This window comes from Eupeodes corollae, chromosome 1 (assembly GCF_945859685.1).
Source record: "Eupeodes corollae chromosome 1, idEupCoro1.1, whole genome shotgun sequence".
In the NCBI taxonomy this organism is placed as follows: domain Eukaryota; kingdom Metazoa; phylum Arthropoda; class Insecta; order Diptera; family Syrphidae; genus Eupeodes; species Eupeodes corollae.
Window position 1 is genome coordinate 231,732,449 of NC_079147.1, and position 26,620 is coordinate 231,759,068.

At 38.1% G+C, this 26,620-nt stretch overlaps 2 protein-coding genes and 1 long non-coding RNA gene across 3 annotated transcripts in view; 2 read left to right on the forward strand and 1 right to left on the reverse strand.

Moving 5' to 3' along the window:
* The first annotated feature begins 550 nt into the window (after nucleotides 1–550).
* LOC129940380 (uncharacterized) lies at nucleotides 551–1,436 on the forward strand. The gene is made up of 3 exons (XM_056048699.1): nucleotides 551–1,034; nucleotides 1,112–1,221; nucleotides 1,288–1,436. Exons 1-2 carry the CDS (start codon nucleotides 579–581, stop codon nucleotides 1,118–1,120), a joined length of 465 nt encoding a protein of 154 aa, XP_055904674.1. The 5' UTR covers nucleotides 551–578; the 3' UTR covers nucleotides 1,121–1,221; nucleotides 1,288–1,436.
* A 1,775-nt stretch (nucleotides 1,437–3,211) lies between these two features.
* LOC129940381 (uncharacterized) lies at nucleotides 3,212–4,732 on the reverse strand. The gene is made up of 2 exons (XR_008780673.1): nucleotides 3,624–4,732; nucleotides 3,212–3,552 (listed from the first exon to the last, which is right to left on the reverse strand). It is a non-coding gene; the product is annotated as an uncharacterized LOC129940381 (long non-coding RNA).
* Nucleotides 4,733–8,257: 3,525 nt separating this feature from the next.
* The window catches only part of LOC129942569 (low-density lipoprotein receptor-related protein 6), a 133,400-nt gene continuing 115,037 nt past the window's right edge, over nucleotides 8,258–26,620 (forward strand). The window contains exon 1 of the mRNA XM_056051568.1: nucleotides 8,258–9,629. Coding sequence (XP_055907543.1) covers nucleotides 9,527–9,629 — 103 coding nt within the window. The 5' untranslated portion in view covers nucleotides 8,258–9,526. The remainder of the gene's footprint in view (nucleotides 9,630–26,620) is intronic.

Sequence of the window (26,620 nt, forward strand, 5' to 3'; positions counted from 1 at the left end):
TTACAGTGGCACCCCAACAACCTTCTGGTGAGTTAACCGAGGAAACTCCACCTTCTGCATCTCCGAATGGAGAGAATACTTCCGAAACACTGGCCGCTTCTGATAACAGGCACAGTAATACAGCTTCTGATGTCCAAGACTTGGAAGAAGAACAAGAGCTGGCCAGACTTGAGCGTCGGAAAAAAATCCTTGAGCTAAGGAAAGAATTGGACCAGATGGAAGCGCCCACAACATCTTCGGTTGCACCATGGCGTGCAGTGGACTTCTCAGACATCGAAAATGCTGTTCCTGCATTCAACGGTGACGATCCATACAGCATCACTAAATGGATAGTTGACTACGAAGATGTGACCGACTCGCTGGGATGCGATGACCGATGCAAGTACTTGTCTGCACGCCGTCTCATGCAGGGAACTGCGAAAATGCTGTTACGCACGGTCTACGTTGACAACTGGGATTCTTTGAAGCAAATACTTATCAAAGAATTCGACCATAAGATGAGCAGACAGCAGGTCTATCGTCAACTGAGTGAGAGAGTACGTCGTCAGGGCGAGCCACTTCTTCGATATGTCATATGTATGCAAGAACTTGGGTCACATGCTGAAATCGATGAGGCAGAGTTGATCGAATTCATTATCGATGGTTTGAGGGATTCACCAGCAAATGTCTCTATTCTTTTTGCCGCCAAAACTATAGTAGAGCTCAAAAACCTCTTGCCACGATACGAAAAAAGAAGAGTTCCGAGGACTATGGTTGCTAGGGCAACAACTTCTGGAGGAAATATGGTTCCCTCAACTTCAGCATCAAACAACGAGCAGTCCAAGAAATGTTTTAATTGCTCAAAGTATGGGCACATCGCAGCAAAATGTCCAAAGGAGCAACGACCAGCTGGATCCTGTTTCAAATGTGCTGACGAGGGGCACACTTACAAAAACTGCCCTTATATTGTGAAGACCAGAGTTGGAGCCGTGAACCGGGATGCCCTACATGATGACACCAAGGAGCTGACTCAGAGTTTGGATGCTGTTCAGATGGTGAGTGTCGCCTTTATGACAAATAAGAATAAGTGCACAAAATTTATCGATTGTTGTTCTCTTTTGGATACCGGTAGTCCGATTAGTTTCATACGAAAGTCTGTTCTGCCTGAAGAAATTAACGTTCAAGAATCATTAACGTATTCAAGATTTAAAGGATTAGGAAACATTAAACTCTTTACGTACGGTACGATTAATTGTTATATTAATATAAAAGATAATTTAAATCTTGTTTCCCTTATGGTTATTCCAGATGAAGTAACTCCTATACCTTTACTTATTGGTCGTGATCTCCTTGAAATCTTTAATATAAAACTTAACATGAACTGTAATAAAGTTAATATAACTTCTGAGCAGTGTCAAAATGAAATTTGTTCGAATAAAGTTTTTCTTTCTAACCAATTGTATATGTGCACTTATTCTGATGAAAAAACCGAACCTTCAGAGTGTAGTCATTATAAGAACAACATAAATGATGTTTTTGGGAGCAGCGTATTAGCCGGTGAATTAAAGATACAACCTAAAGAACTTAGTGATTGCTTCAAAGACAAGTTGAATACATTTGATCATGATCGGATTAAGCTTAAAGACGATCTTGATGTGAAGAGAGAATACAATAATGTTGAGGTAGATAGTGATTTATTTGGCTGCCATGCTTTTGAGATTATATGGGATAGAAAAGATTATATAGATATTGATTCAAATCTTAGTTTAGACATTTCAAAAACTATTAAAAATATAGTATCTCAAAATTATTTGAATTTTGATAAAACTATGGTTTCACCAAAGGATTTTGAGATGCACATTAGACTTACATCTGATATTCCTGTTTGTTTTGCTCCGCGAAGGCTATCAGTCTCAGAAAAAGGTACTGTGAGTGAAATAATAAAAGACCTATTGGAAAAACGAATTATTCAGCCAAGTAGTTCTCCGTATGCTGCACCAATAGTTTTAGTTAAGAAAAAATCTGGTGAAACCAGAATGTGTATAGACTATCGAGCATTGAACAAACGTACAGTAAGAGATCCTCATCCAATACCATTGATAGACGATTGCATTGAATACCTGGAGGGGAAGAAGGTTATGACCTTATTAGACCTTAAGAGTGGGTTTTACCAGGTAAAGGTAGCAGCAGATTCAACACAATTAACATCTTTCGTAACCCCGAACGGTCAATGGGAATTTCTTAAAATGCCTTTCGGCCTTAAGAATGCGCCCAGTGTTTTTCAGAGATTCATAATTCAAATTTTTCGTGAATTTATAGACAGAGGAGATATAGTTGTCTACCTAGATGATATATTAATTGCTAGTAAAACTATTACTGAACATTTTGAGATACTTACTAAAATTTTATGTTGTGTAGCGAAGAATGGGTTGGAGCTCAACTTGTCAAAATGTCGCTTTGCATATTCGAAACTTGATTACTTAGGGTTTAAAGTAACGGAACATGGCATCCAACCTAGTGATTCCCATATTCGAGCGATTGCTCAATATCCTGTGCCTAAAGACAGAAAGAAATTGCATTCATTTTTAGGACTTTGTTCATACTTTCGCAGGTTTGTCGAATCCTTTTCAAGAATAGCAAGACCTCTTTATAATTTATTAAAAGCTGAAACTCCTTTTAGATTTACTTCCGAATGCGAAGATGTTTTTCAGACTTTAAAGGAACGGTTAACATCTCCACCTGTATTGGCAATCTATAGTCCAAGGAAAGAAACAGAACTGCATTGCGATGCAAGTTCATTAGGGTATGGTGCAGTTCTACTCCAACGACAAGAAGATGATAAATTACATCCGGTAGCATTCTTCTCTAAAAGCACCACTGATCAAGAGGCCAAATACCATAGTTTTGAATTGGAAACTTTAGCCATAATTTCAGCTTTACGTCGGTTCCGTGTTTATTTGCAAGGTATTCCTTTTACAATCGTAACTGATTGCAGTTCTTTAACAATGACACTGAACAAAAAGAATGTTAATCATAGAATTGCTCGATGGGCCTTAGAGCTGGAGGATTATGATTATAAGGTCAAACATCGTAGTGGTGCCAATATGAATCATGTTGATGCCTTAAGCAGATGTAATGTTATATCCGTTATTGACTCTGAGGATGTTGATTTCCAACTCAGAGCAGCCCAAAATCGAGATGTAAAGATTTTGGAAATGAAAAACAAACTATATTTAAAAGATAATAATTCGTTTTTAGTTCAGGATGGTATTGTCTTCAAAAAAAATAAAAATGGTAAACTTCGATTCTATGTCCCATCTGAAATGGAAACTAATGTTATAAGAATGATCCATGAGAAAATTGGGCATTTAGGTGTAACAAAAAGCTCTGATCAAATTGGCCGTCACTATTGGTTTCCGAATGTTCAGGAAAAAGTTGAAAAATACATTAAAAATTGTATCCGTTGCATAATGCACTCAGCACCAGTTCGATCTAATATACGCAATTTGTTCAATATTCCTAAGGAGCCCATTCCATTCCATACAATACACTTGGATCATCTTGGTCCTCTCCCTTCAATAAAGTCAAAGAGAAAACATATATTAGTGGTAATAGATGCATTTACAAAGTTCACTAAATTATACCCAGTTGTATCTACAAGCTCAAAAGAAGTATGTGCAGCACTAAGAAAATATTTTGAGTATTACAGTAGGCCATCAAGAGTAATTACTGATAGGGGAACCTGCTTTACATCACTAGAGTTTAGTTCATTTGTTATAGACCAGAATATAGATCATGTTAAGGTGGCAGTTCATTCGCCACAGGCCAATGGTCAAGTAGAGCGAGTCAATAGGGTATTAACTGGCATGCTTGCTAAGCTTTCGGAACCAATCGAGCACTCAGATTGGGTTGTTACTTTAACACAAATAGAATTCGGACTAAATAACACTATACATCGCGCTATTCAAAATACACCAAGTCAATTGTTATTTGGTATTAACCAAAGGGGAGTAGTAATCGACAAATTAACAGAATTTCTTGATGATAAACAATTAAGTCAACTGGAAAGAAATCTTGAATTGTCAAGAGAAAAGGCTTCAGAAGCAATCACTAAGATTCAGGAATATAATATTAAATATTTTAATGAGCATAATAACCCGGCACGTATATACGATGAGGGTGATTATGTAGTAATAAAAAATGTAGATACAACAACCGGTGTAAATAAGAAATTGGTTCCAAAGTTCAGAGGCCCATACGTTGTTTACAAAATTCTACCTAATGATAGATACGTAATACGCGATATCGAAGGTTGTCAAATCACACAGCTGCCATATGATGGCATTGTCGAGTCTCGAAATATTCGACTTTGGAAGAATCGAGACTCTGAAGGTTCGGTTGATTAAGGGCGACACCTACCATCTCATGATTATAACTTAAGACTTGTTTGTTTAATTTAATCGTGGGCGATCAAATTGTCAGATTGGCCGAGTTGTAGTATAAAATTAAGGCAACTATCATTAATAATGTGTAATTCCCCTTATGTTTAGGTTTCAGAGTTTCGTAGCTAGATGTCGCACGCTGAGCGCGAAACTCTGAAACCTGAGACATAGAAGCGAGACAAAAGGTTGTTTGGCTCGCTCTCATAAAAATTTGTATTCTAACGGCTATTCTATTCAACGGACGCGCCCAAGCCAGTCGAATTAGATTTGTAGTCTTTAAATAAGAGTTATATTTTAATAAAGAAATTATATACCACAGAAGCTTTGGAACTTCCGACAACAACCCCAAAGTTGTAAATGTAAAATTGCCGAGAATAGTAAGCAGCTTGATCTGCTACCTTTGGCAAAACCATGTTTTTTTGGCAGTCAAATGAGATGGTAACAAGGTCATCCCTTTCTTCCTTTAATATAGTAAAGAAAGCTTTGGCTCTTCTCTTATGGATCAGCTTCTCAACCATGAGCTTTCTTTTTGTATTTTCATTCTTTTCGTGTTTGATTCGTTCTGTAAGCTCAATACATTTTGAGCATAGATCGCTTGAAGGAGCCTTAAAACCGATATTGAAGTTTTTATTAAAAGTGCTTCGAAAAAAACTGGGTTTTACTTTGAGTGAGTTCTGTGTGATCTGGGTACTGTACATTTTGTACATCTTGGCAATAGAAAGTTCAGTTGGTAAATATAAGCGCCAATATTTCTGCAATAATGAAGTTCAAGTGTTTTGAATTTTTGAATGAATTCAATAACTGCGTTTTTTTTGGGAGCATACTGTTGGGAAAACCTGTCACCTCCTCTTGCTTCTAAAGGAGCACTTCCAGATTCTAAATGTCTTTTAGCAACCCCAATAACTCTATCCCGTTTTATGCCCAGGATTCCACAGAAAGCATTTTGACAAACTCGAACCATTTCTTGTTTAGTTCTTACATGATATTCCACCATAATTTTTTTTTTGTCAGATGCAACTCTTTTGCGTCTAGGAACAGATGCACAGCAGTACATCAAGAGAAATGCATCCTGCGATAATTTGGTTGCAGTTTTGTAAAATGCTTTTGCAAATCTCATTACATCAAAACTTCTTAATGTATTGCACTTGTACACACTGTTATGTGGTTGGTGTTTGCATGATGGTATTTTAGGTGGTTGCTTTTGTCGATAACTAGTAATAATAACGAAATATTTAAGATATTATTTAGTTTCTCTGTCAACTTGATTATTAATTAAAATATCTATAAAACTTACCGCTCAGTTTTTTCCAATTCAGATTTCCAATTGGTTTTGTTCTTTTGTCTTTTTCTGGCTTTCCCATCACCGACAAGAACTGGCGAATTTGAACTTTCCATAACACTTATTAACACTTTTCACAGAATTAAATAATAAAAACTTACTTACAAGAACAACCAACTTCTCGAATTTCTAAAATCAAATAGGTGTTTTATGACAATAAAAATGTATAAAACACGATAAAGGGGATTTCCCTCATAAAAAGCAGTTAAAAATGGGGATGGGTCACAAAGCCTGCTGTGTTAAAAGAATTTAAAAAAGCCTATTTCAGAATTTTTTTTTCAATATTTCTTACAACTATTTGGATTTTCCATCTAACGTCTACCATGGATAAAAGGTTTTTTGAGTTGCTATCTGATAATTTAAAATATATTTTGAATGGATGTAATGGATGTTGATGCGAACAAAAAATAGGATATAATGGATTTTGAAACAAAAACTGAAGTGGATAAAATGGGTTTTGAAATTAACTACAGATTTTGTGGTCTGATTTCTATGGCAAAAAATGGGATTTGGGATTCAAACTTTGGCCCAACGTATGTGTTTGAATGATAGCAACAAAACCTCATACCTAAGTAATTTTTTTTCAAAAGTGGATATAATGGGTTTTGATTTTGATCAACACAAATGTGAAACAAAGTTTGATTTTCCAAAAACCAATGTGAATTCCTAATAATACCGTTAATGATATAGGTATCGTAATAAATGTATTAATCTACGCTCATGACCTTTTGTTATCCGAATCAGCAAAAGCCCTGCAATTTATGGTAAATCGTCTTACGGATTATTGGGTCTAGTCATCAAGACAGACAAAACGAAAGTAATGGTCTTTTCGCGTTCCAATTGGAGTGAAATTAGGAACACATTAATACTCAAAGGAAGCTGTTGAAAAATATCGCAGGAATATAAGTATTTGGGAGTTTTACTTAATCCAACCCTGAATTATAGCAAGAACCTGGCAGAAAAAGCAAAAACTTCACAAAGCTTAATAAATGCTTCTTGGAGGAAGATTTTCTCTGACGATCACATAAACTTTTCAACAAAATATAACATTTTCAATGCAGTTGTGAAATCTTCGCTTTGCTATGCGACACAAATATGGGGTGTGCAAGAATACGAAGAAATTGAAAAATTTCAAAGAAATTTCTTAAAGAAAATATTCAATATTCCCTTAACAGGACCAAACTATTCAATTTATTTGGAAACAGGCCTGCCAAAACTTTTTACTTTAAGTCTAAAGTTACAGACTGATTATTTAATTAAAGTGCTTGGTCTACGGGAAACTTGGTTATGTAAGATAACGATGGTCTACGAAATTCGGAATAAGGACTGGTGGATGAGGACATGGGAAAACATTGTTGCTTCTTGTGGAGAAGTTGTGCAGATCAATCTCACCAATATTGTTCAGATGAAAACGAAGTTCTACGAAATCATCCAAAAACTTGATGAATCTAACCGAAATCAGATGATTGAAAATGCCCGTCAATCGGAGAGCAGATTACTCTATAGCCATTAATTATAACTTGAGTGACAAGAACTACTTCCAAGAAAGTTTCTTCTATAAAGATATTTTCTTAATTTATAAATCAAGATGCGAACTTCTACATTTAAATGGAACACCATACAACGGAAGCTTTGACCAATTTTGCCATTTATGTAACTTGAGATCTAAAGAAGTTTGCTTGCATTTCATCAGTGTGTCACCAATTTTACAGAGTAAAGAAGAGTATGCTTTGGCAAACCATCCCTATCAGTACAGGAAACGATTGAAATTTTAAATGGATCAGATTGGGCGAACCTTGCCAAATTTGTCAGAGCTAGCTACCACTACAGAATGCTTATAATAACGGAATATACATAAATCATATAACGAAATAATTTTTACAATCAAATCATACCTTTTTTTATTTAATTGCATTATACATATGTACTTGTTCAATTGTATACTTAAATATTTTAAAGTTACCAGTCGAGCTGACGGCTAAGCCAATGCTTAAAAATAAAAATGAATATTTGAACTTGAAATTTAATATCCTTAAAAGCAACAGCGCAGAAGTATTTCATGAAATTTGGTGCATATCACCATTATCTATTTTTTGAAAATCCTAAAGCATGCACTATAAAACATTATATTGTATTGAAAAACGTTCAATTTAGAATCTACAAGTAATTACAATAGGTTTTCCCAAGTTGTTTAATGTAAAATATTTTCGTTTTTCGCTATTGCCGACAATTCCAAACATTTTCCACCAAATTTAAGTTGCTGCCAACTTAACTGCTCAGTTGGTGTCATGCCTTAAACAACCAATAAAACATATTTGAGCGACCCTTCACAACATTTCTTTACTGGATCATTCCATTTGCTTTTCATTTCCATTTTCACCAACAGTCTCTGAATGGATTCATTTCCGAAGGAAACAAAAAACAACAAAAATTCCCAAAAATTATATTTTCCCTGCTTGCTCTCAAAGAATTTCAAACTTTAAAGTGTTCCCAGAATTGACAGCGAGTAGACGAGACGCAAGAAAATCCACTGGATAGAAAATCTAGGGTTTATATACAAAGAAAACTCTTGCATCTCGTAATTTTTCCAAACTAAAATCCTCGCGTTATACCTGAAAAAATTAATACCAAACAACAGCAATATCTCGGCCATATCATAGATTATCTAAAAGTGCAATAGTTTATTAATATAAATCAATCAAAATTTGTGTATTAAAAAAAGACGTGAGTGAATTTTAAGAAATCCTTTTGTGTAGAAGAAGTAGAAAAAGATCAAAAGTGCCGAAAATATATTTTTGTGTGTTTTCAACATTAACCATTGCTCTCGCTCACACTTGGTTGTTTTGGGTTTGTTGCTTCATTATCAAGTGCTTTGTTGGATATATCTTGCCTTTTCTTTCTTTCGTCCAAGTGTCGAAATACTTTACTACAATTTTGTGTTTGTTTATTATTTTTCTGATTTCTGTTACTTGTGCCCTTCCCGCTTGTCCATTTACGTTGGATTTACTTTCTCAAGTGGGACAGAGACCTATCCAGAGTCCAGACATATTTTTGTTTTTTCAAAAGTGCACTTTTCTAAATTCCCTAGAAAACAAATCAAGAAACCATCAACCATCCCGTGCCTGTGTCCGTCGTGAAACATAAGGAAAAGTGTGGGAGTTTCTGGGGAAGGTGAAGATTGAATACCCCTTTGGGGCTGATTGTGGTTACCCTGAACGCTACTGTAGGCAATTTGCTTCATGTAGAGCTCATTTGAAGAGAACAAATTGTGTATCGCGCCAAGGGAATCAAGTTTATACAAAAATGATTTTTTTGTGTTTTGTTGGTATTGTTTTAAGGTGCATAATGACAACGGCATGTGATTTGTAATTTGTGCGCAAAGTACCTCGAGATCCACCACCAACATCAACAATTCCACATTCCGAATCACCAACTGTCACCTTCTTGGACCAAGTGTGCCTGCGCCTTTTGTCATCCCGATACCAACATCGATAGGTACATCTTGGCTACGTCATAGTCATCTGTTATCATCGCTTGCTGTTGCATATTTTTGCATCATTTCAATTTCAATTTCATTAGTGTGTTGCACTTTGTATCGTGTTGTGTTTTGGTAATGCGTTGGTACGTGAATTGTGTGTTTATTATGTATTTATAAATAATTTCGTGGACTTGTAAAGTTGAAGAGAACGAAAAATTACCCCTCGCGCGAATGAATAAAAAGGAAGAATTACTAAATTTGTAAATTTAATTGAACAACTTTCGCCGAATGGGAACGAGAATGGCTTGGAAGCCATCAGCACCTCGAGGAGAATGGATATGCCAAAGTTTTGTGATATTAATCGTAGGAGTTCTTCTAAGACAACGATGTGGTAAGTTAATTATTAAAAACCATATATCTACCTACTACTTAAAAATTTTCAATCCTTCTTTCATACAAATTATCTATTATTCAGACTTCTTGGTATGGTCTCAAAGACCTTTAGTTATTATTAATATTTATTAACAAGCAATTCAAATTACAAGCTTATATAAAATTTAAAAAGCCCAGCTGCAGAGACTATTGGCTTATTTGCCTGAAAGTTACAATTTTTGCTTTTTTGAGAAACTCAGTAATACAATTTATATTGTTATATGTTGTGTTGCAAGTGGAGTAAGTTGGAAGGTCGTTTTTGTTAGTTGTTTAGGGGTTTATCTTTATATCCTTGTAGTGATGCTGATATAGGCTCCAGTCGTGACTATTTTTTGTAGTAGATATCTTTCCGCTATGCTTGAAGAGATCAGATTTGGTGAAAATGTTGATGGTGAGTAGAGATGCGTTTTTGGCTGAGTTCGCTGCGCTGTCGGCGTATTAGTTTCCAAGTGTTCCAACATGACCTGGAGTCCACATTAGTTTAATGTTTTTAATTTTATGAGTTGATATCTAATAACTGATATGATTTCGGTGTTGTTGTTTGCGTTGTGAATTGAAATGATTACTGAGATGCTGTTGGAGCAAGCTTTTGGAAAACGATAAAGAAATCGCAAGAGGCGCCAAAACTATAGCGATAGGGATGCGAAAAAAGTGGCAATTGAAGCACCTAACAACACCAACTATTATGCTCTTTTGGACAATTCAGTATATGAAAAGGTACAGAGTACATCTAAATCCAATCAGCTTGGCAACATGGCCAGTGTAATCAAGGATTATGTGAGTTCCGGTAACTCTAACAACAGCAACATCAACAGCAAATACAACAACAACAGCAACAGCAACATCAATCAACTTAAAGCAGATGCAGGTTCCTGGTGCCCTCCAATCTTTACAAAGGGAGTGACGGTTAAAACCATAATGGAAATGTTAAGTAATTCAAAATTTAACTTAGATAACATTAAATTTGTAACCAACGGTTTTTGTCGTCTTAAAATTTTTGTAAGGGGGATTGAACTTCATGGTTTTATCATAGTGCATTTCAAGAAATGTAGTATTGAGGCTTTCTCTTTCACTCCTAAGGAGCATAAGAAATTTAATTAAGTACTCAAGGGACTCAGCGGCAATTTTTCACCCGAGGAGGTACATAAAGAGCTGCTTAGATTGGATCCCTCTCTGAGGGTGGTAGTAGAAAAATTTGAGACCTTGGATCTCTTCCTTTGCGTCTTGGAGCACAGGGAAAGTGTTTCCAAAACTAAAAGCTTGAAAGTGCTTCTCATTCACAGAATTAAATGGGAATCGGTTGGTGCCAAAGATTTGGATACATGGGACAGTACTGCTCATTTGCAGTAAGATGTGTGAAGTGCTTGGCTTTCCACGATGTGGGAAAGTGTGAATTGGGGCCTAAGAGTGAAACCTCGATTTCTTCATGTGTAATGGCGGGTCATCCCCTAGTTATAAAGGCTGCCCTAGTCGGGTGGAATATTTAAAAAAAAAAGGAAAGAGTCTTGACGGCTATAAAAGTTAATAAGGCTGGCTTAAGAAGCTCAGTAATGAACCAGGTCAACCTAGTTCCTAACCAATCCTTCTCATATGCTGATGCAGCAAGAGGAGGTATGGCTAAGCATACCCCTGCTTTGTTACAGCCTTTATTGAAGAGTCCAACAAACTATTTGGTTTACCAATAAACCAATTAATTGCCATAATCAGAGAATTTTGGCCAACTTACACCAAACTAGATGCTAACCAAAAACCTGGCGCATACCTTTGCTTTATAGCATCCCTTACACCTCCATCACCATGAATATAAACCTTATCACTGCAAACATCAATTCCTTTTCACGTGACAAACGAATTGAATTAGATCTCCTTCTTAAGGACACTCTTCCTACAGCCATCTTAGTTCAAGAAACTTTTCTCAAAAAAAATATATCGAAGTGCAATTTTAAGGAAAAATATGACTTCATCAGAAATAATTAAGGTAGGGGAACGGGCATCCTTCTCAAAAATTCTATTCAATTCTCGCAAGTTTTTTTCTCTAATAATATCATTTCAGCCACCATAGCTTCAATTCCTTTAAAATCATATAACTCAACTAAAATCTTAGCATTAGTTTTTATTTATATTCCGTGTAGCGTCGGTTCAAGGTTGGTTTAGGCACTTGATGATCTTCTTTCCTGCCTTCTTAATTTTGACTACATAATTGTGGGAGGTGACTTTAATTCTCGACACACCTAATGGGGTGATTCCAAGACCAACTTAAATGGTTGACATTTTGCAAGTTGCTATCTAAACAATCATTTTCTTGACTTTGACCTGGTAGCGGCCGTAGGCACTACTCGCCCCAATTCGGGTTCGCACATAGATTTCTTCATGATTTCTTCAAATCTCCGTGCCGGTGATAATATTTTTCAGAAAGATTGGCTGCAGCTTTAGCAGCTTGAAGTATGGCAAATGCTTCTGCTGTAAGGACCGAGGCAAAATCTGGGAGAATACCAATGCTTTTGGTTGATCCGTTTTTATCAGTCACCGCGTAAGATGTGGTGTTCGGGGTTTGAGAGCCATCGGTGAAGATAAATCTCCATCCGTCAGATCTTGAATCAGAGGCGATACATAAATAAAGTTGGGGATATGTGCTGTTTGCTGTTTATAATTTGTTATACTTTGTTAGATGCAATATCAGCGATTCAGGATTGATGAACCATGGCGGGTAGCGTGGGGCGATGAGTCGTTCTCTTTTGGTTGGCAAGTTGTTAAGCCTTGATTCTTTAAGAATTGTACCGATGGCGGATGGAATACGTTTAGTTAGTTTTTGATTCGTTGTTTTTTTGGTGCCGTTGTCGTTGATAGAGTTCTTGGAGAATACTAGTTTTGGGAGCATTCTTAAAGTTAGTGTGTCTCTTCGTTCTTCGATGCTGAAGAGGCCTGCTTCAGTAAGGATATTTTTCGTTGGAGTTGTTGGAAAGGCGTTTATGCTTCTTCTAGCTGCTGTGTGGTAGATGGGTTTTATGATGTTTAAAACATACTTTGGGCAGTGACCAAATATAACCGGCCCATAATCAATTTTACTTAGAACTAAAGTTTTGGTTATGTATGAAAGGGTGTTAATATATACATTGCTTTTATATGTTGCTAAATATCTTATTATTATTATTATTTATTATATTATTTAGCTAGGGATTTCTTAAGCTCTAAAGAATGTTCTTTCCAAGAATATTTACAGTTAAATATCAATCTACTTGAGTTACTAACATTATTTATCATAGTGCTGTTTATTTTAAAGTTGGGTTGTTGACAATTTTGTTTGCGACATACATGAAACAGTTTACAATTAAAAGTTTTGGACCTGTTTTTTTGACCATTCAATTATATCTTCTAATGCGATTTGAAATGAAGTTTTAGATTTATGCAACCTCTTTGGGCCTTAAACGCAACTAAATTGAGGCTAATAAGATTATTTGTTTCAGCGAACCACAACAAAAGTTTTGGGATTATCTTTTCCATTAGCCTGGACAGCCTCTCCAGCTGAATCTCTTGAGCTACTGATGAAGACGCACTTTCCGGGTTGCGAGAGTGATAACCCCGAATCACTTGAAACCACAGAGCTAAACGTAGCTCATGTGGAGCAAGTCAATTCCGTTATAACCACAGAAAATATTTTGTAGGCCATCAATACTTTTTCTCCATATAAATCCCCAGGCATCATACTGCCAGTTATGCTTCAAAGGTTGCATGATGTGGCAGCTCCATGACTGGAACAAATTTTCAAAGGATGCCTCATTCTTAAACATGTGCCCATGTCGTGGAGACAGGTCAAAGTAGTTTTTATCCCGAAAGTGGGTAAGCGAGGTCACGAAACCGCGAAGGATTTCAGACCAATAAGCTTAACATCTTTTGTGCTTAAAACCTTGCAGCTCATTCTTGATAACCATATTAGAGAAATCCTAGTTGGACGACCTCTCGAAAGCTCTCAGTATGCTTATCTTAGGGGCAAATCTACGGAGACTGCCCTCCATGAGGTAGTGCGTAGTGTAGAACATACAATCCATTATAAAGAATTTACTCTTGCCACCTTCCTAGGCATAGAAGGTGCTTTTAACAACGTCCTTACAGAATCCATAGAAGAATAGCTGGTTGAGTTTGGTGTAGAAGACTTGCCAGGAAGATTAGAGCCACTCTAGGCAATACAATCGCAACAAAACACGTGAGTAGGGGAACACCCCAGGGTGGTGTCCTTTCGCCTCTTCTATGGCTTCTGGTCTTGGGTACAATTCTCGTTAAATTAGAGAGATGTCAAGTGAACCCGGTAACCTACGCGGATGATTTGGTGCTATTGGTGTCAGGAAAGTACACCTCTGTGATTAGTAAAATCACGGAGTCAGCTTTAAAGAAAGTTAGCAACTGGGCCACGAGTTGTGGACTAGGAGTTAACCAAAGTAAAACTGAACTGTTGCTCTTTACCACCAAAACAAAAATACCGCCCTTCACGGTACCTCGACTCAACGGTCAAATCCTATCATTGTCTTCTAGTGCAAAATATTTGGGTGTTATACTCGACCCTAAACTAAACTGGAAACTAAATATTGAAGTACGGGCTAAGAAGGCCTGTACTTTCAAAACTTTCGGCAAAAAGTGGGGACTTCAGTCGAAGATGATTTTATGGACGTACACGGCCGTAGTACGTCAAATCCTAACATTTGGTTCGATTGTGTGGTGGCCTGCTCTTAGCAAAGCCTATAATATTGATAAGCTAAAGAAGGTTCAGAGAACAGCTTGCGTGGGCACCACAAGGACCATGCGTGCTTGCCCAACGGACGCCTTAAACGTTATTTTGGATCTTCTACCAATCGACCTTTTTATTAACTACATAGTTTCCTGCAGCGCTATTAGGCTGAAGGAATCAAACAGCTGGTTGTCAAAACCTTATGGTCACAGCAACACAACGAAATTGATTCCCTCAGATATTATCGCGGTAGACACTGACTACTGCACTCCTACTTTGAGCCTTAGTAAGTGTTTTAAGGTTATTTTCCCATCCAGAGAAGATTGGGAGGATAACATCGTGTCGATAGGTTTCGACACAACAATCTTTACCGACGGCTCAAAGATGGAGTGCGGAGTTGGTTCTGGGATCTTTTCTGAGTCCCTAAATGTAGCCAAATCCTTTAGGCTTCCTAACTTTGCTAGCGTTTTTCAATATAGCTGAAAATTGCATCATACTTTAAGGACCTTCAAACTCTCTAGACCCACGAAATTTAAAAATTCCGGATAATTTTTGAACACACTTCGTATTTAGTACTAGCGGCCCGTCCCGGCTTCGCACGGGTAGACAAAAATAGGTACAACTCTAAAATCCTCCATACTGCTTCAGATGTACCTACAGTCACTTGCAAAAGTTGTCAAATGTTTCCAATTATTTGAATAATTTACTTAAACTAAGTGTGCGAATAATTGACAAATTCTCCAAGAGTAATTCTTGTCATAAAAAGTGCTTTCTCAAATTAGTCGTTCGGATTCGTCTTACAACTGTAGGTCCCATCCATCCCTGACAACAATACTCACGAATGGTTGACAGTTGTAAGTCATTAGGCCCTAGTTCTCACGAATGGTTGACAGTTGTAAGTCATTAGGCCCTAGTTCTCAACGGACTATTTAAATTTATTTGAATAAAGCTTTGTTGCAGTCTCTTATTTATCGATAATAAGTTTCAAACATAAAATAAAGTTATACTAATTTAATGGTTGTATATTTTTGAAGCGTACAAACGATAAGCCTGCTGAAGACACTTTTTTTTGGTTTTGATTTCTTTATTTTTGATTTAAATTTCAAAGGATTGCTCTTCACGCGAATAAGGAATTTGTAATTCTGATCATATTGTGTGATATTTGAAAAACCTCTTTTTATATTAAATAATGGCAATCATACTCCTTTTCATGAATATTTCAATATCCTCTGATCCGTTTCAAAGCACAGTGTCTCCTTTGACCGTTCAAAAACTTTGTCTCTTGGTCAGTCTTTATCATTCGTATTCGTATTCTTTTGCTTCATAGAAAAACTCTCAAAGGCTCTGAATAGCTTACTGTGGGACTGTAGTACTGTAGGTACTCGACATTCCAGTAAATGAAGTCCATTTCCATTTTTCTCTTCTCTTTTTTTCTTCTAAATACATTATATCATCCATTTCACTTGAGTGCATCCCTCAATATTCCTGCTTTGTCATGTTTACAAACATCACTTCCTTTAAAATTATATCAAAGGATATTTTTCAAAGGTCATAGATCATACAAAAAAAATATTTGTATACATACATTTGTACATTATCTATTTGTACATTTTACATACTCTTATTCCTTCGGTATGTACGTGTATCCTTGAACATCTTTGGTTGCCTACCCTAACGCCCATTAAAATTCAACATACATCAATCTCATTCCATTTCTCGAAAGTTTTAATTAAAGGGTTCTTGGAAGTAATAATATCCTTCAATGTCCTTCCACATCATGCCCTGGCTTACAAAAAAAAAAAAACGAAAAAAAAAACAAAACAAGGAGAACTTGGCAAAAAGAACTTTTAAAATATACATAACCTACACCATCTCTGATGCCTGCTGATAGTCTTCCGGTTTTCACTTCCTCCGTAGTCATTCGAGTCGATAGAAAATCAATACCCGCAATATTAAAAACTTGGCAAAAAGGATGTCGAGGACTCTTTGTAGAACTTGTATGAAATGCCGCCACCGCCGCCGACATAATATGCGACGCGACGAGACGAGAACGGTGACGGTGACGGTGACGACGAAGCATTCTTTTAACCCTTTTTTCATGGCTTTGACATCAAATTCAGTCACCATTAACGACATGCATGTCCCACTGATGCTACAAAGCGATGCCAAGTCATTTACTGTCTAAACGGGGGATGTGGTGCGGGATGCACCTAGAGTTGCAACTGCTGCTCCTCTGCAAGGACATAAAAATCAATGTTTACTGAGAAATTACTTTACCAAAAAAGAAAATAGAAATAAAAAAAAAAAACAACACAGAGAAATAGTAAAAGAAGAAAAATGAACGAGTCCTTTGAAGTCTCTCTCTCGTACTATTATACCAGGAGCTAGAGCACTCATTTTTCATAATGTCGCAGAAGTGCATCAGCAGCACCAAGAGCACCAGAAGCAAAAGCAGAAGCAGCAGCAGAGGCAGAAGCGGAAGTGGTTGTTGTACATCGCTCAGAGTATAGGGTCTTATAGTAAAGAAATAAATTTATAGTAGGAATATTAAGCTCTTGGTTCAGAGAGCTAGCAGAGCAGTAGTATTATTCCGCTTCTTGCTGGTCCTGAGGTGGAGTATTGCGGCGGCATCCTGGCACACAAACGCTACCTACTCAGTCACAAAGACGAAGAAGAAGTGCGGCATAGCAGTGGGTTTGAGTTTGAGTTTGGATTTGGATGTGGATGTTGATGCGGGGAAGGGGGAAGGTGCGGGTGTTATGCGCTTGCTGGTCGGATGGATGAATGTTTTCCGGTTGGTAGAACTGGAACTGGGACTGGGTAAGCAAGAGGGATCCTCTTTTAGCAATTTAAATCCTTCATTGAAGCGTGTGCTCTTAAAGTGAGTGCAGAAGAGTTTATCACACAATCACACTCACCTAAAACACACAAAACGTCGCGTCGCGTCGCGTCGTCGTCGCCATCATCACTCGTCGTCGTTTTAGTTGTCGTTGTCGTTGTCGTCGGCTCAGTTCGGCTCGTTTTGGTTTGGTTCGGCGTGTTGCTACCACTGCCGCATATTTTATCACAGCGGAGTCGTCCTCTTTTTTAATGTCGGTTATTTGGCCCTTTTGACTTGTGTGTTCTTTAATCTCTTTTAAGCGGTTTTGCTATGCTTCTTGCGGTGGGCGTTAATGTTAGCAAAGTTCTTATACTCAAACTGCACTGCTGCTGCTGCTGTGGTGTGCCTCTCACGCCTCTGGGCTCTAGGCTCTGGATCTGTGGCCCATGATGTCCTCTCTGTGTGTATTATGAATCATTCAAGTTCAACTTGAAGAAAGGCGGAAAGTGGTTTGAATTTTATTTTTTAACTTTTTTTTTTCTATATCACATTCAGTAAATCGCCTTTGAATAGAAAATTGTGTGTTGTTTGTTGGCAACAACATTGACTTGAAGAGATAAGGTGACAAACGATGGACTTTGAAGGATACTTTGAATCTTTGATCATTAGTAAGCATTTTACTTTACTTTTTCACTCTTCGATGAGCGCATGGGATTTTAAAGTCTTTCTTTTAGTCTTTGAACAAATTTAAGCAGGTTTATAAAGTGAAATACTCCCTTCTACGTATATTTCTATGCCGACTTACACTTTTTGTATATAAAATATTGCTAGGAATTAAAAAAGTAAAAACAGATGTCACGTCGCCTGAAGTTTTACTCATGGGTATCTTTGAATTAATGTTTTAAAAGTATCTATAAAGTGAATTGGATCTATATTTTATTAGCTAGTAGGTTTTAGAAATAGAATGAAATCGAAATTGACAAACGGGGACATTTGTCTTCAGAGTTCAAGTTTTTGATTGATTATAAAATGTTTTAAGCTGAATCAATAGGTAAGCTCTTCAAGACTTAGAAGATGATTATCTTATCGAATTGAATTTCGTTCGAAATTTTCGATTTGGATCTCAAGTCGGATGAAATTGAAATGCAAAACTTATAAATCATTGTTTTTTGACTTAAAACTTTAGATAAATAACTAATTACTAAAATTTATTTTTAATAAACAACGTCTTATTGTCAAACGGCTCGGCCGGCGCACAGTGGCCCGTTTTTTGGTTGCAAAAATCATATTTCCTAAATGAAAAAGACATTGCTTAAATTTTTTTATCTTAAAGGAAATTTCCAAGGCTATACAAATTGTGACTTTCAAAAAAAAAAAAAACTGTTTACAGGGTGTTTCAGAAATTTGTGTTAAAATAAGAAGTTTTATCAAAGATGATAAAAATAGCCGTATTTTAATATGTAATCGTCAAAATCAATTTTTTAGGTAATCTATTTCAATCGGTCTTCCTCTACTGCGCCGCCGTTCCTCGGGATTGGATTCAAAGACCTTCCGGGCTGGAGCGTTGATGTCCATTCGATTTACATGACCTAGCCATCTAAGCCGTTGGACTTTAGTTCTGCTAACTAGGTCAGTGTCGCTGTACAGCCCGTACAGTTCGTCGTTATATCTTCTCCTCCATTCTCCATCTATGCGTACGGGACCAAAAATCACCCAAAGAATTTTTCTCTCGAAGCATCCTAAGACGCTCTCATCTTTGTTTGACAGGGTCCAGGCCTCAGCGCCATGAATGAGAACCGGAATGATGAGTGTCTTGTAGATGCTAATTTTAGATGCTCGAGAGAGGACTTTACTTCTCAATTGCCTTCTAAGTCCAAAGAAGCAGCGATTTGCAAGAGTTATTCTTCGTTTGATTTCAGCGGTGGTGTCGTTGTCTGTGTTTATAGCGGTGCCTAGGTAGACAAAGTCCTTAACTTCCTCAAAGTTATAGCTGTCCATAATGACGTTTTGTCATAGACGTCGTTGTTCAGTGTCCTTTTTTGATGACAGCATATACTTGGTCTTGCGCTCATTGACCACTAAACCCATCTTCCTCGCTTCCGTCGCAATGCTCAAAAACGCTCCACTGACATCACGCTTTGATCTTCCAATTATGTCAATACCATCTGCGTTCCGAGTAATTGGATATGTACCTTTGGAAGATTGTGCCTCTAATGTTAACGGTTGAGTTTTGCACAGTTCTTTCCAGAACGATGTTGAAGAAGTCGCATGATAGTGCATCGCTTTGTCCAAACCTTTTTTGACATCAAATGAATCGGTAAGATCTTTTCGGACCTTGATAGAGCAGCGTGTATTCTCCATCGTCATTCTGTACAAACGGATAAGTTTGACAGGGATGCCAAAACATTTCTCTATAGATCTCTTCCCTATAGATGCTGTCATACGCGGCTTTAAAATCGATAAAAAGATGGTGGGTATCGATTTGAAGCTCTTGGGTTTTTTCCAAGATCTGCCGTAGTGTGAATATTTGGTCGATAGTGGACTTTCCTGGTCTGTACCACACTGATAAGGACCTATCAGGTTGTTGACGGATGGCTTCAGCCGTTTTGTATGCCTGTTGTTTCGCTGCGTGCGCTTGCCCACATTCGGCGTCAAACCAGGGGTTTCGCTGTGGTGGCCGTGTGAAACCTAGCATTTCAGAGGCGGCATCTCTGATGGCTGCAAGGCAATGTTGCCACTGGTTTTCAATGCTTAATGCAGGCAGCATAAGACTCTTTAAGAGGTTACTAGAGACTCGATCGGAAAAGGACATTGCAGTCTTTTGCGATTGGATCAGGATATCCCTAGCCGTACCTTGGCTACAACGAGGTATTGGTTCAAGTCAATGTTGGCCCCTCGGAATGTTCGGATATCCTGTATACTACAGAAGTGTCGTGCGTCGATCGCAATCTGGTTGACGGTTGATTGATCAGGAGATTTCCATGTCCCCTTGTGGACATTGAGATTTTTGAACTGCGTACTAGCTACCAGAACTTCTCGCCCCGCAGCGAAATCGATCAGCCTAAATCCGTTGTTGTAGGTAGTGTCGTGCAGGCTTTATTTCCCGATTGTGCTACCAAAGATGTCTTCTCTTCTTTGCTTGACGTTAAAATCTCCTAAGACAATTTTAATGTCATAGCCAGGGCACTGCTCATATGTCTTGTCCAAAAGCTCGAAGAATATGTCTTTGGTGTCTTCATCTTTCACCTCTGGTGGATGCCTTGATGCGAATTGTCGTGATGCGTGTCGTAGCCGAGGCTTGTTGGTGCTTCGCAACTAAGGTATTTTGTACGTGGCCAGGAAGTCACCTCGACGGCACAACCCCTAACCTGGAGGGACAGATCCTTAGTATAACTCCAAGGATGGGGAGCCGGATAAACCGCTCCTTACAGGCCTGAGCTCCGAATATGTCGAAGAAGCCCTATAAGATGTTCACTTAGTAGTAGGGAATTCCACCGCTGCCGTCTGGATAAGGAGAGGTGCCTTAGTGAAAACACCTCTCCCCCCTCTCTCGTTTGCTGTCCCCAACAACTTTCCACTGGGGTTAGAACCCAATCTCCAGTTTAGGTACTAGGCACCCGATGTTCACCACGGGGAGGTGAGAGTAGGAGTTGATAGTTGTGTCCTCTTGAATGCAAATGTCAACCATTTGAACATCAAGGCATTACTACACTTTTTAATACTATCGGGGGAATACCACCGGGACCGGCTGAACAGTCATCATTCAACGCAGATAAAAGATCAAGGACCGTACTCTGTAGCACAGCTTCATGTGACTACAGCTAGTTTGCGAAAAGGAGTGAAGATTATAAAAATATACTTCATCAACTTCCTTAGGGCTTTTAACAAATGACTTACGGAAATTTGTTGCGAAAGCGCTACAGATATCAACAGTTGTATCTAATGAAAGGTTCTTGTAAGTGAAGAAAGCATATAAAAAATAGAAAGAGACTTAAATTGGTTAAAGAGTTCAACATAAAAAGAGAAGTTGATTGGAGACATTGGAGTTTTGAGATATGTTTTCCGTGCCTTATTTTTTTTTGTTACTTAGTAAACGCAATTCTTTCGTGTACCAAAGTTTGTATTTCTTGATTTCTTTGGGTACATTTTTTGCAAAACAATAATTAAGGATCTTATAAAAAGGTGAAACTGCTTCGACAATGTTAGAAAATGCTAATGCATCAGCAATTCCAGAAATGGTTAAATCTTCACGACAACTGCAGGAAATAAGCTCTTCTGAAATCAAAATTATATAAGCAACAAAAGGAATTACTGTGATCAGTAAGACGATTACTTAAGTCAAAAAAAAATATCCAAATTGTGTAATATTTATCAATATTAGTAATTCCTGATCTAGATTCTAGAACAAGAGTACTAATAGTGTCAGAAGAAAAGACTAAATCGAGAATTCGATTTTTTGAGTTTTTAATACAGCTTGTTTGCTGTAAGTCAGTAAGAAGGACTTTATCGAAAAGAAATAGCTTCAAGGCAGGATTCGTCTTCGGATGGAATCCAGTCAATGTGTGTTAAATTAAAATCACATAGAAGTAAAATACTGGTGTCAGAGCTGGACAAATTTATAAGATAGCCTAATGTAAAGCGGAGATCGTTATAAACATACTCTAAACTTTTTGGAGGAATGAAGACGTTTAAAATGAAAATAGTCTTAGTGTGTATCATTATCTTTACACATACCAGTTCATTTGATAATTCAAATGGAAAAAATACAAAAGAAGAGAAACATGTATTTTTTACCGCTATGAGAACATCTTCACCTAAATCCTTACCAACATGACGATCGTTTCTGTAAACTTCGAACTCTTGACCGAAAAGTTCTGTGAACGAAAACGAATACGTCGTGTGGAAATGATTGGGAGTAAAGAAAAATGTCCCATCTTACGTTTTGGTAGAAGCCTGTTAAGTTTTTTGACTTGGTTTTCAAAGAAACAGCTTGTTTTTGACTTTGAGTAATTTGTTTGACTAAAGTCTCTGCGGGCCATATATTTGTGTTGCAATAAAGAACTGTCCAGTCTTAGGAAAATGACGAGGACAATTTTCAATATCTGCCACAAACATAAGTTTTACCAACCGTATAAAGACTCTCTTAAGGACTCCGCAAGGCTCAGCAAAGTTTTATCGAAGGAACATTGTAATCCTTCATTTCTAAAAAAGCCTGATGGAACCTGGACATCCTCTCTAGCCGAATCTCTTGATCTACTGATGAAGACGCACTTTCCGGGTTGCGAGAGTAATAACCCCCAATCGCTTGAAACCACAGAGCTAAACGTAGCTCATGTGGAGCAAGTCAATTCCGTTATAACCAGAGAAAATATTTTGTGGGCCATCAATACTTTTTCTCCTTATATGTAAATCCCCAGGCATGGATGGCATACTGCCAGTTATGCTTCTAAGGTTGCATGATGTGGCAGCTCCACATCAAAGGATGCCTCCTTCTCAAACATGTGCCCATGTCGTGGAGACAGGTCATAGTAGTTTTTATTCCGAAAGTGGGTAGGCGAGGTCACGAATCCGCGAAGGATTTCAGACCAATAAGCTTAACATCTTTTGTGCTTAAAACCTTGGAGCTCATTCTTGATTACCATATTAGAGAAATCCTAGGTGGACGACCTCTCGAAAGCTCTTAGCATGCTTATCTTAAGGGCAAATCTACGGAGACTGCCCTCCATGAGGTAGTGCGTACTGTAGAACATACAATTCATTATAAAGAATTTACTCTTGCCACCTTCCTAGACATAGAAGGTGCTTTTAACAACGTCCTTACAGAATTCATAGAAGAATCGCTCCTTAAGTTCGGTGTAGAAGACTTCATTCGAGAATGGATTATTTCCATGCTCAGTGGTAGGAAGATTCGAGCCATTTTAGGCAATACAATCGCAACAAAACACGTGAGTAGGGGAACACCCCAGAGTGGTGTCCTTTCGGCTCTTCTATGGCTTCTGGTCATGGATAAAATTCTCGTTAAATTAGAGAGATGTCAGCTTTAGCTCAGTCAGCTTTGAAGAAAGTTAGCAACTGGGCCACGAGTTGTGAACTAGGAGTTAACCAAAGTAATACTGAACTGTTGCTCTTTACCACCAAAACTAAAGTACCGCCCTTCACGCTACCTCGACTCAAAGGTCAAATCCTATCATTGTCTTCCAGTGCAAAATATTTGGGTGTTATACTCGACCCTAAACTAAACTGGAAACTAAATATTGAAGTACGGGTTAAGAAGGCCTGTGTTGCCTTCTACGCCTGCAGCGAAACTTTCGGCAAAAAGTGGGGACTTTAGTCGAAGATGATTTTATGGACGTACACAGCCGTAGTACGTCCAATCCTAACATTTGGTTCGATTGTGTGGTGGCCTGCTCTTAGCAAAGCCTATAATAAGCTAAAGAAGGTTCAGAGAACAGCTTACGTGGGCACCACAGGGGGAACGCATACTTGCCCAACGGACACCTTAAACGTTATTTTGGATCTTCTACCAATCGATCTTTTTATTAAATACATAGTTTCCTGCAGCGCTATTAGGCTGAAGGAATCAAACAGCTGGTTGTCAAAACCTTATGGTCACAGCAACACAACGAAATTGATTCCCTCAGATATTATCTCGGTAGACACTGCCTACTGCACTCCTACTTTGAGCCTTAGTAAGGGTTTTAAGGTTATTTTCCCATCGAGAGAAGATTGGGAGGATGACATCGTGTCGATAGGTTTCGGCATAACCATCTTTACTGACGGCTCAAAGATGGAGTGCGGAGTTGGTTCTGTGATCTTTTCTGAGTCCCTAAATGTAGCCTAATCCTTTAGGCTTCCTGACTTTGCTATCGTTTTTCAGGCTGAACTGCTGGCAATGAGGGAGGCATGTAAGATACTTAAACAAAACCCAAACCAAAACCGAAATGCGGCTTTCTTTACAGACAGTCAGGCAGCTGTCAAAGCCATTAACTCGGCCATATCCTCATCTAAATTGACCCAGCAATGTCGCGATGAGCTTGCGAGCCTGAATATTAACCTCGGTGTCACCCTGATCTGGGTTCCGGGCCATAGTGGTATTGTGGGAAATGAACGGGCTGACGAGCTAGCCAGGCAAAGATCGGTCCTTCATAGCTCACTTGCGGAAATGGTTAACATTCCTCTTAGTGCTATGAAGGGTAAAATCTTTTTTATCAACCAAGCTGAATCAAACCGAAGGTGGAGAAATTTACCCAACTGCATTATATCTAGGAAGATATGGCCACCTATAACAAGGAATGCAAAGGATCTTCTATGCAGGCCAAGGCAAGACATAGCCAGGATTGTTGCGGTTTGTACCGGACATTGGCCTATAGGAGTTCTTGCAGAGAAGTTGGGTATCTCTTACAACACCTTTTGCCGAAGTTGTAGTGACCAAAGAGAAAGTGAAACGATAATCCATTTCCTCTGCAAATGTCCTGCTTTGGCAAACACCAGAATGAAATGGTTTGCAAAAGCATTCTTTCAAGAACTCGATGAGCTATCTGAGACAAAGATTAGAGACCTAATCTTTTTTCTCAATGCGACAAAATGGCTCTAACATAATCGCTATGAAGCTTCTCTATAAATCTATCCCTTTCAATCAAAGGTCAAACGAGTTTTTGGTATCAGAACGGCGCACTACAGCGCTAATTCGATCTCAGGCTAGGTTGCCTTGAGATCGCCATTTCTACCTACCTACCTTGGTTTCCGCTTTTGCAATTTGTTGTGTTCGCCTGTATATGTTTTTAAATAATTTTGCAAGAGTAGAAAAGCTTATAGAGCACCTGTTTTAAATGAGCGATATACATGCCTACTCCATTAAATCTAGTGGAGCATTAGTTTGCTGAATTGTTTGCTTGAACTAATAATAATTTCTATCTGAGTACACAAAAAAGTATTTCATTAAATAAGCTTTATGATTCCCGTCGCTACCTCCCTCTCGGAATGATATGCCCTACACTATTCCCTGACATTTTCAAAATAACACTACCACCATTCGAAATGTCTAAGTGAAATCCCAATGCAACATAATAAAGAGCTGTCAATCTGTCAAATCCTCTTATTTTACTTGACTTGCCTTAACCTACCCATCACTATCATTAACTACTGCTGCCCCTCAGGAACAGGAATGTCAATGTACACAAGTACAAATATATGTATATGTTTGTAAAGTATGTTGCAACTAAACATGACATAACGACACATATCCTATACGATCTGTTCCTTTGGGATAGAATGTGCAACCTAACAACAACAAGACATATCTGAAGCCAAACCTCAGAACTCATGAGCACTCAGTAGGCTCAATGCTTTGTCACATGACACCAACTGTGCATCAAAATCCATCACTATCAAACCTCTTCTCTACAAAGGTAGGCAACTACATACCATCATCTGTTTCCAAAACATGGATACAGATGATTGGAGATGCAGCAATGCTCTGGTTCAACCGCGTCGTTCTCCAAATTAAAAAGAAAAAAAAATCAAATTTCTCAACCAGGGACCAGAAAGAAGGGAAGTCACGAGATGCAAATGAAAATGAAGCTCTGCAGCTAAAATGATGATGATGTGAGAGGAACCCACTTTCTTCCCCGCACCAAATCAAATCCCAGATCTGCTCCCTCGGTCGGAGTAATATCGCCCATCCAATATGACTTCTTCGCCTCTGCTTGGTTCGCACTTGGAAATCATTGAAATGTGAACTTTTGTGATAAATTACTTTGCGGTCTTGATGTAGTTCAATATTATGGTGTGGCTCCCGCTGTTTGCTGTTTGCTGCTGGCTGCAGCTAAGGCTGTGTATCTGTTGTTTCGATTTGATTCGAATCCAATCCAATCCAATCCAATCCGAACCATTGTACGCGATCGATGGAGAGCATCAGCCTAGCCTTCGTATGTTGATGATGATGATGATACTTTTTTCTTGGACTTTTTGCATTCGTTCCTCGTATAAGCCCGCAAACATTCCACAAAGTGTGGTTGCAATTTCATTTCGGTTTTCTTCTTCAAGTAATTTATGTTTAGTTTGGATCAATTCGAGCATATTACCACCTTTTCAATCCAGTCGAATGCAACTCAATAGAGGAAACCCTACATAAACATATCTAGGTACTTGCACCTACTTCTCAATAGAGGTGCTAGAAAGTTGTACAGCTTTTGTTTCTATAATGGTATAGGTATAAGTCTTTTTTTATTCGTATTATGTATGTTAGATGTAGATTGTTGCTGCTTCTATTGCATATAGTTTATGCCTATGCCTAGCCTCTAGCAGGTCTTAGCTAGAAGCTCGCACAGCAACCATCCGCACGTCATTCAACTCGAATGGAAAAATCTATTGAATTGCATTCTCAATGGGGGAATTCATATTGAGTGGT

Bases quoted from the DNA above. Each gene is read 5' to 3' on its own strand.
- LOC129940380 (XM_056048699.1), top strand. From the start codon at position 579: ATGCAAGAACTTGGGTCACATGCTGAAATCGATGAGGCAGAGTTGATC.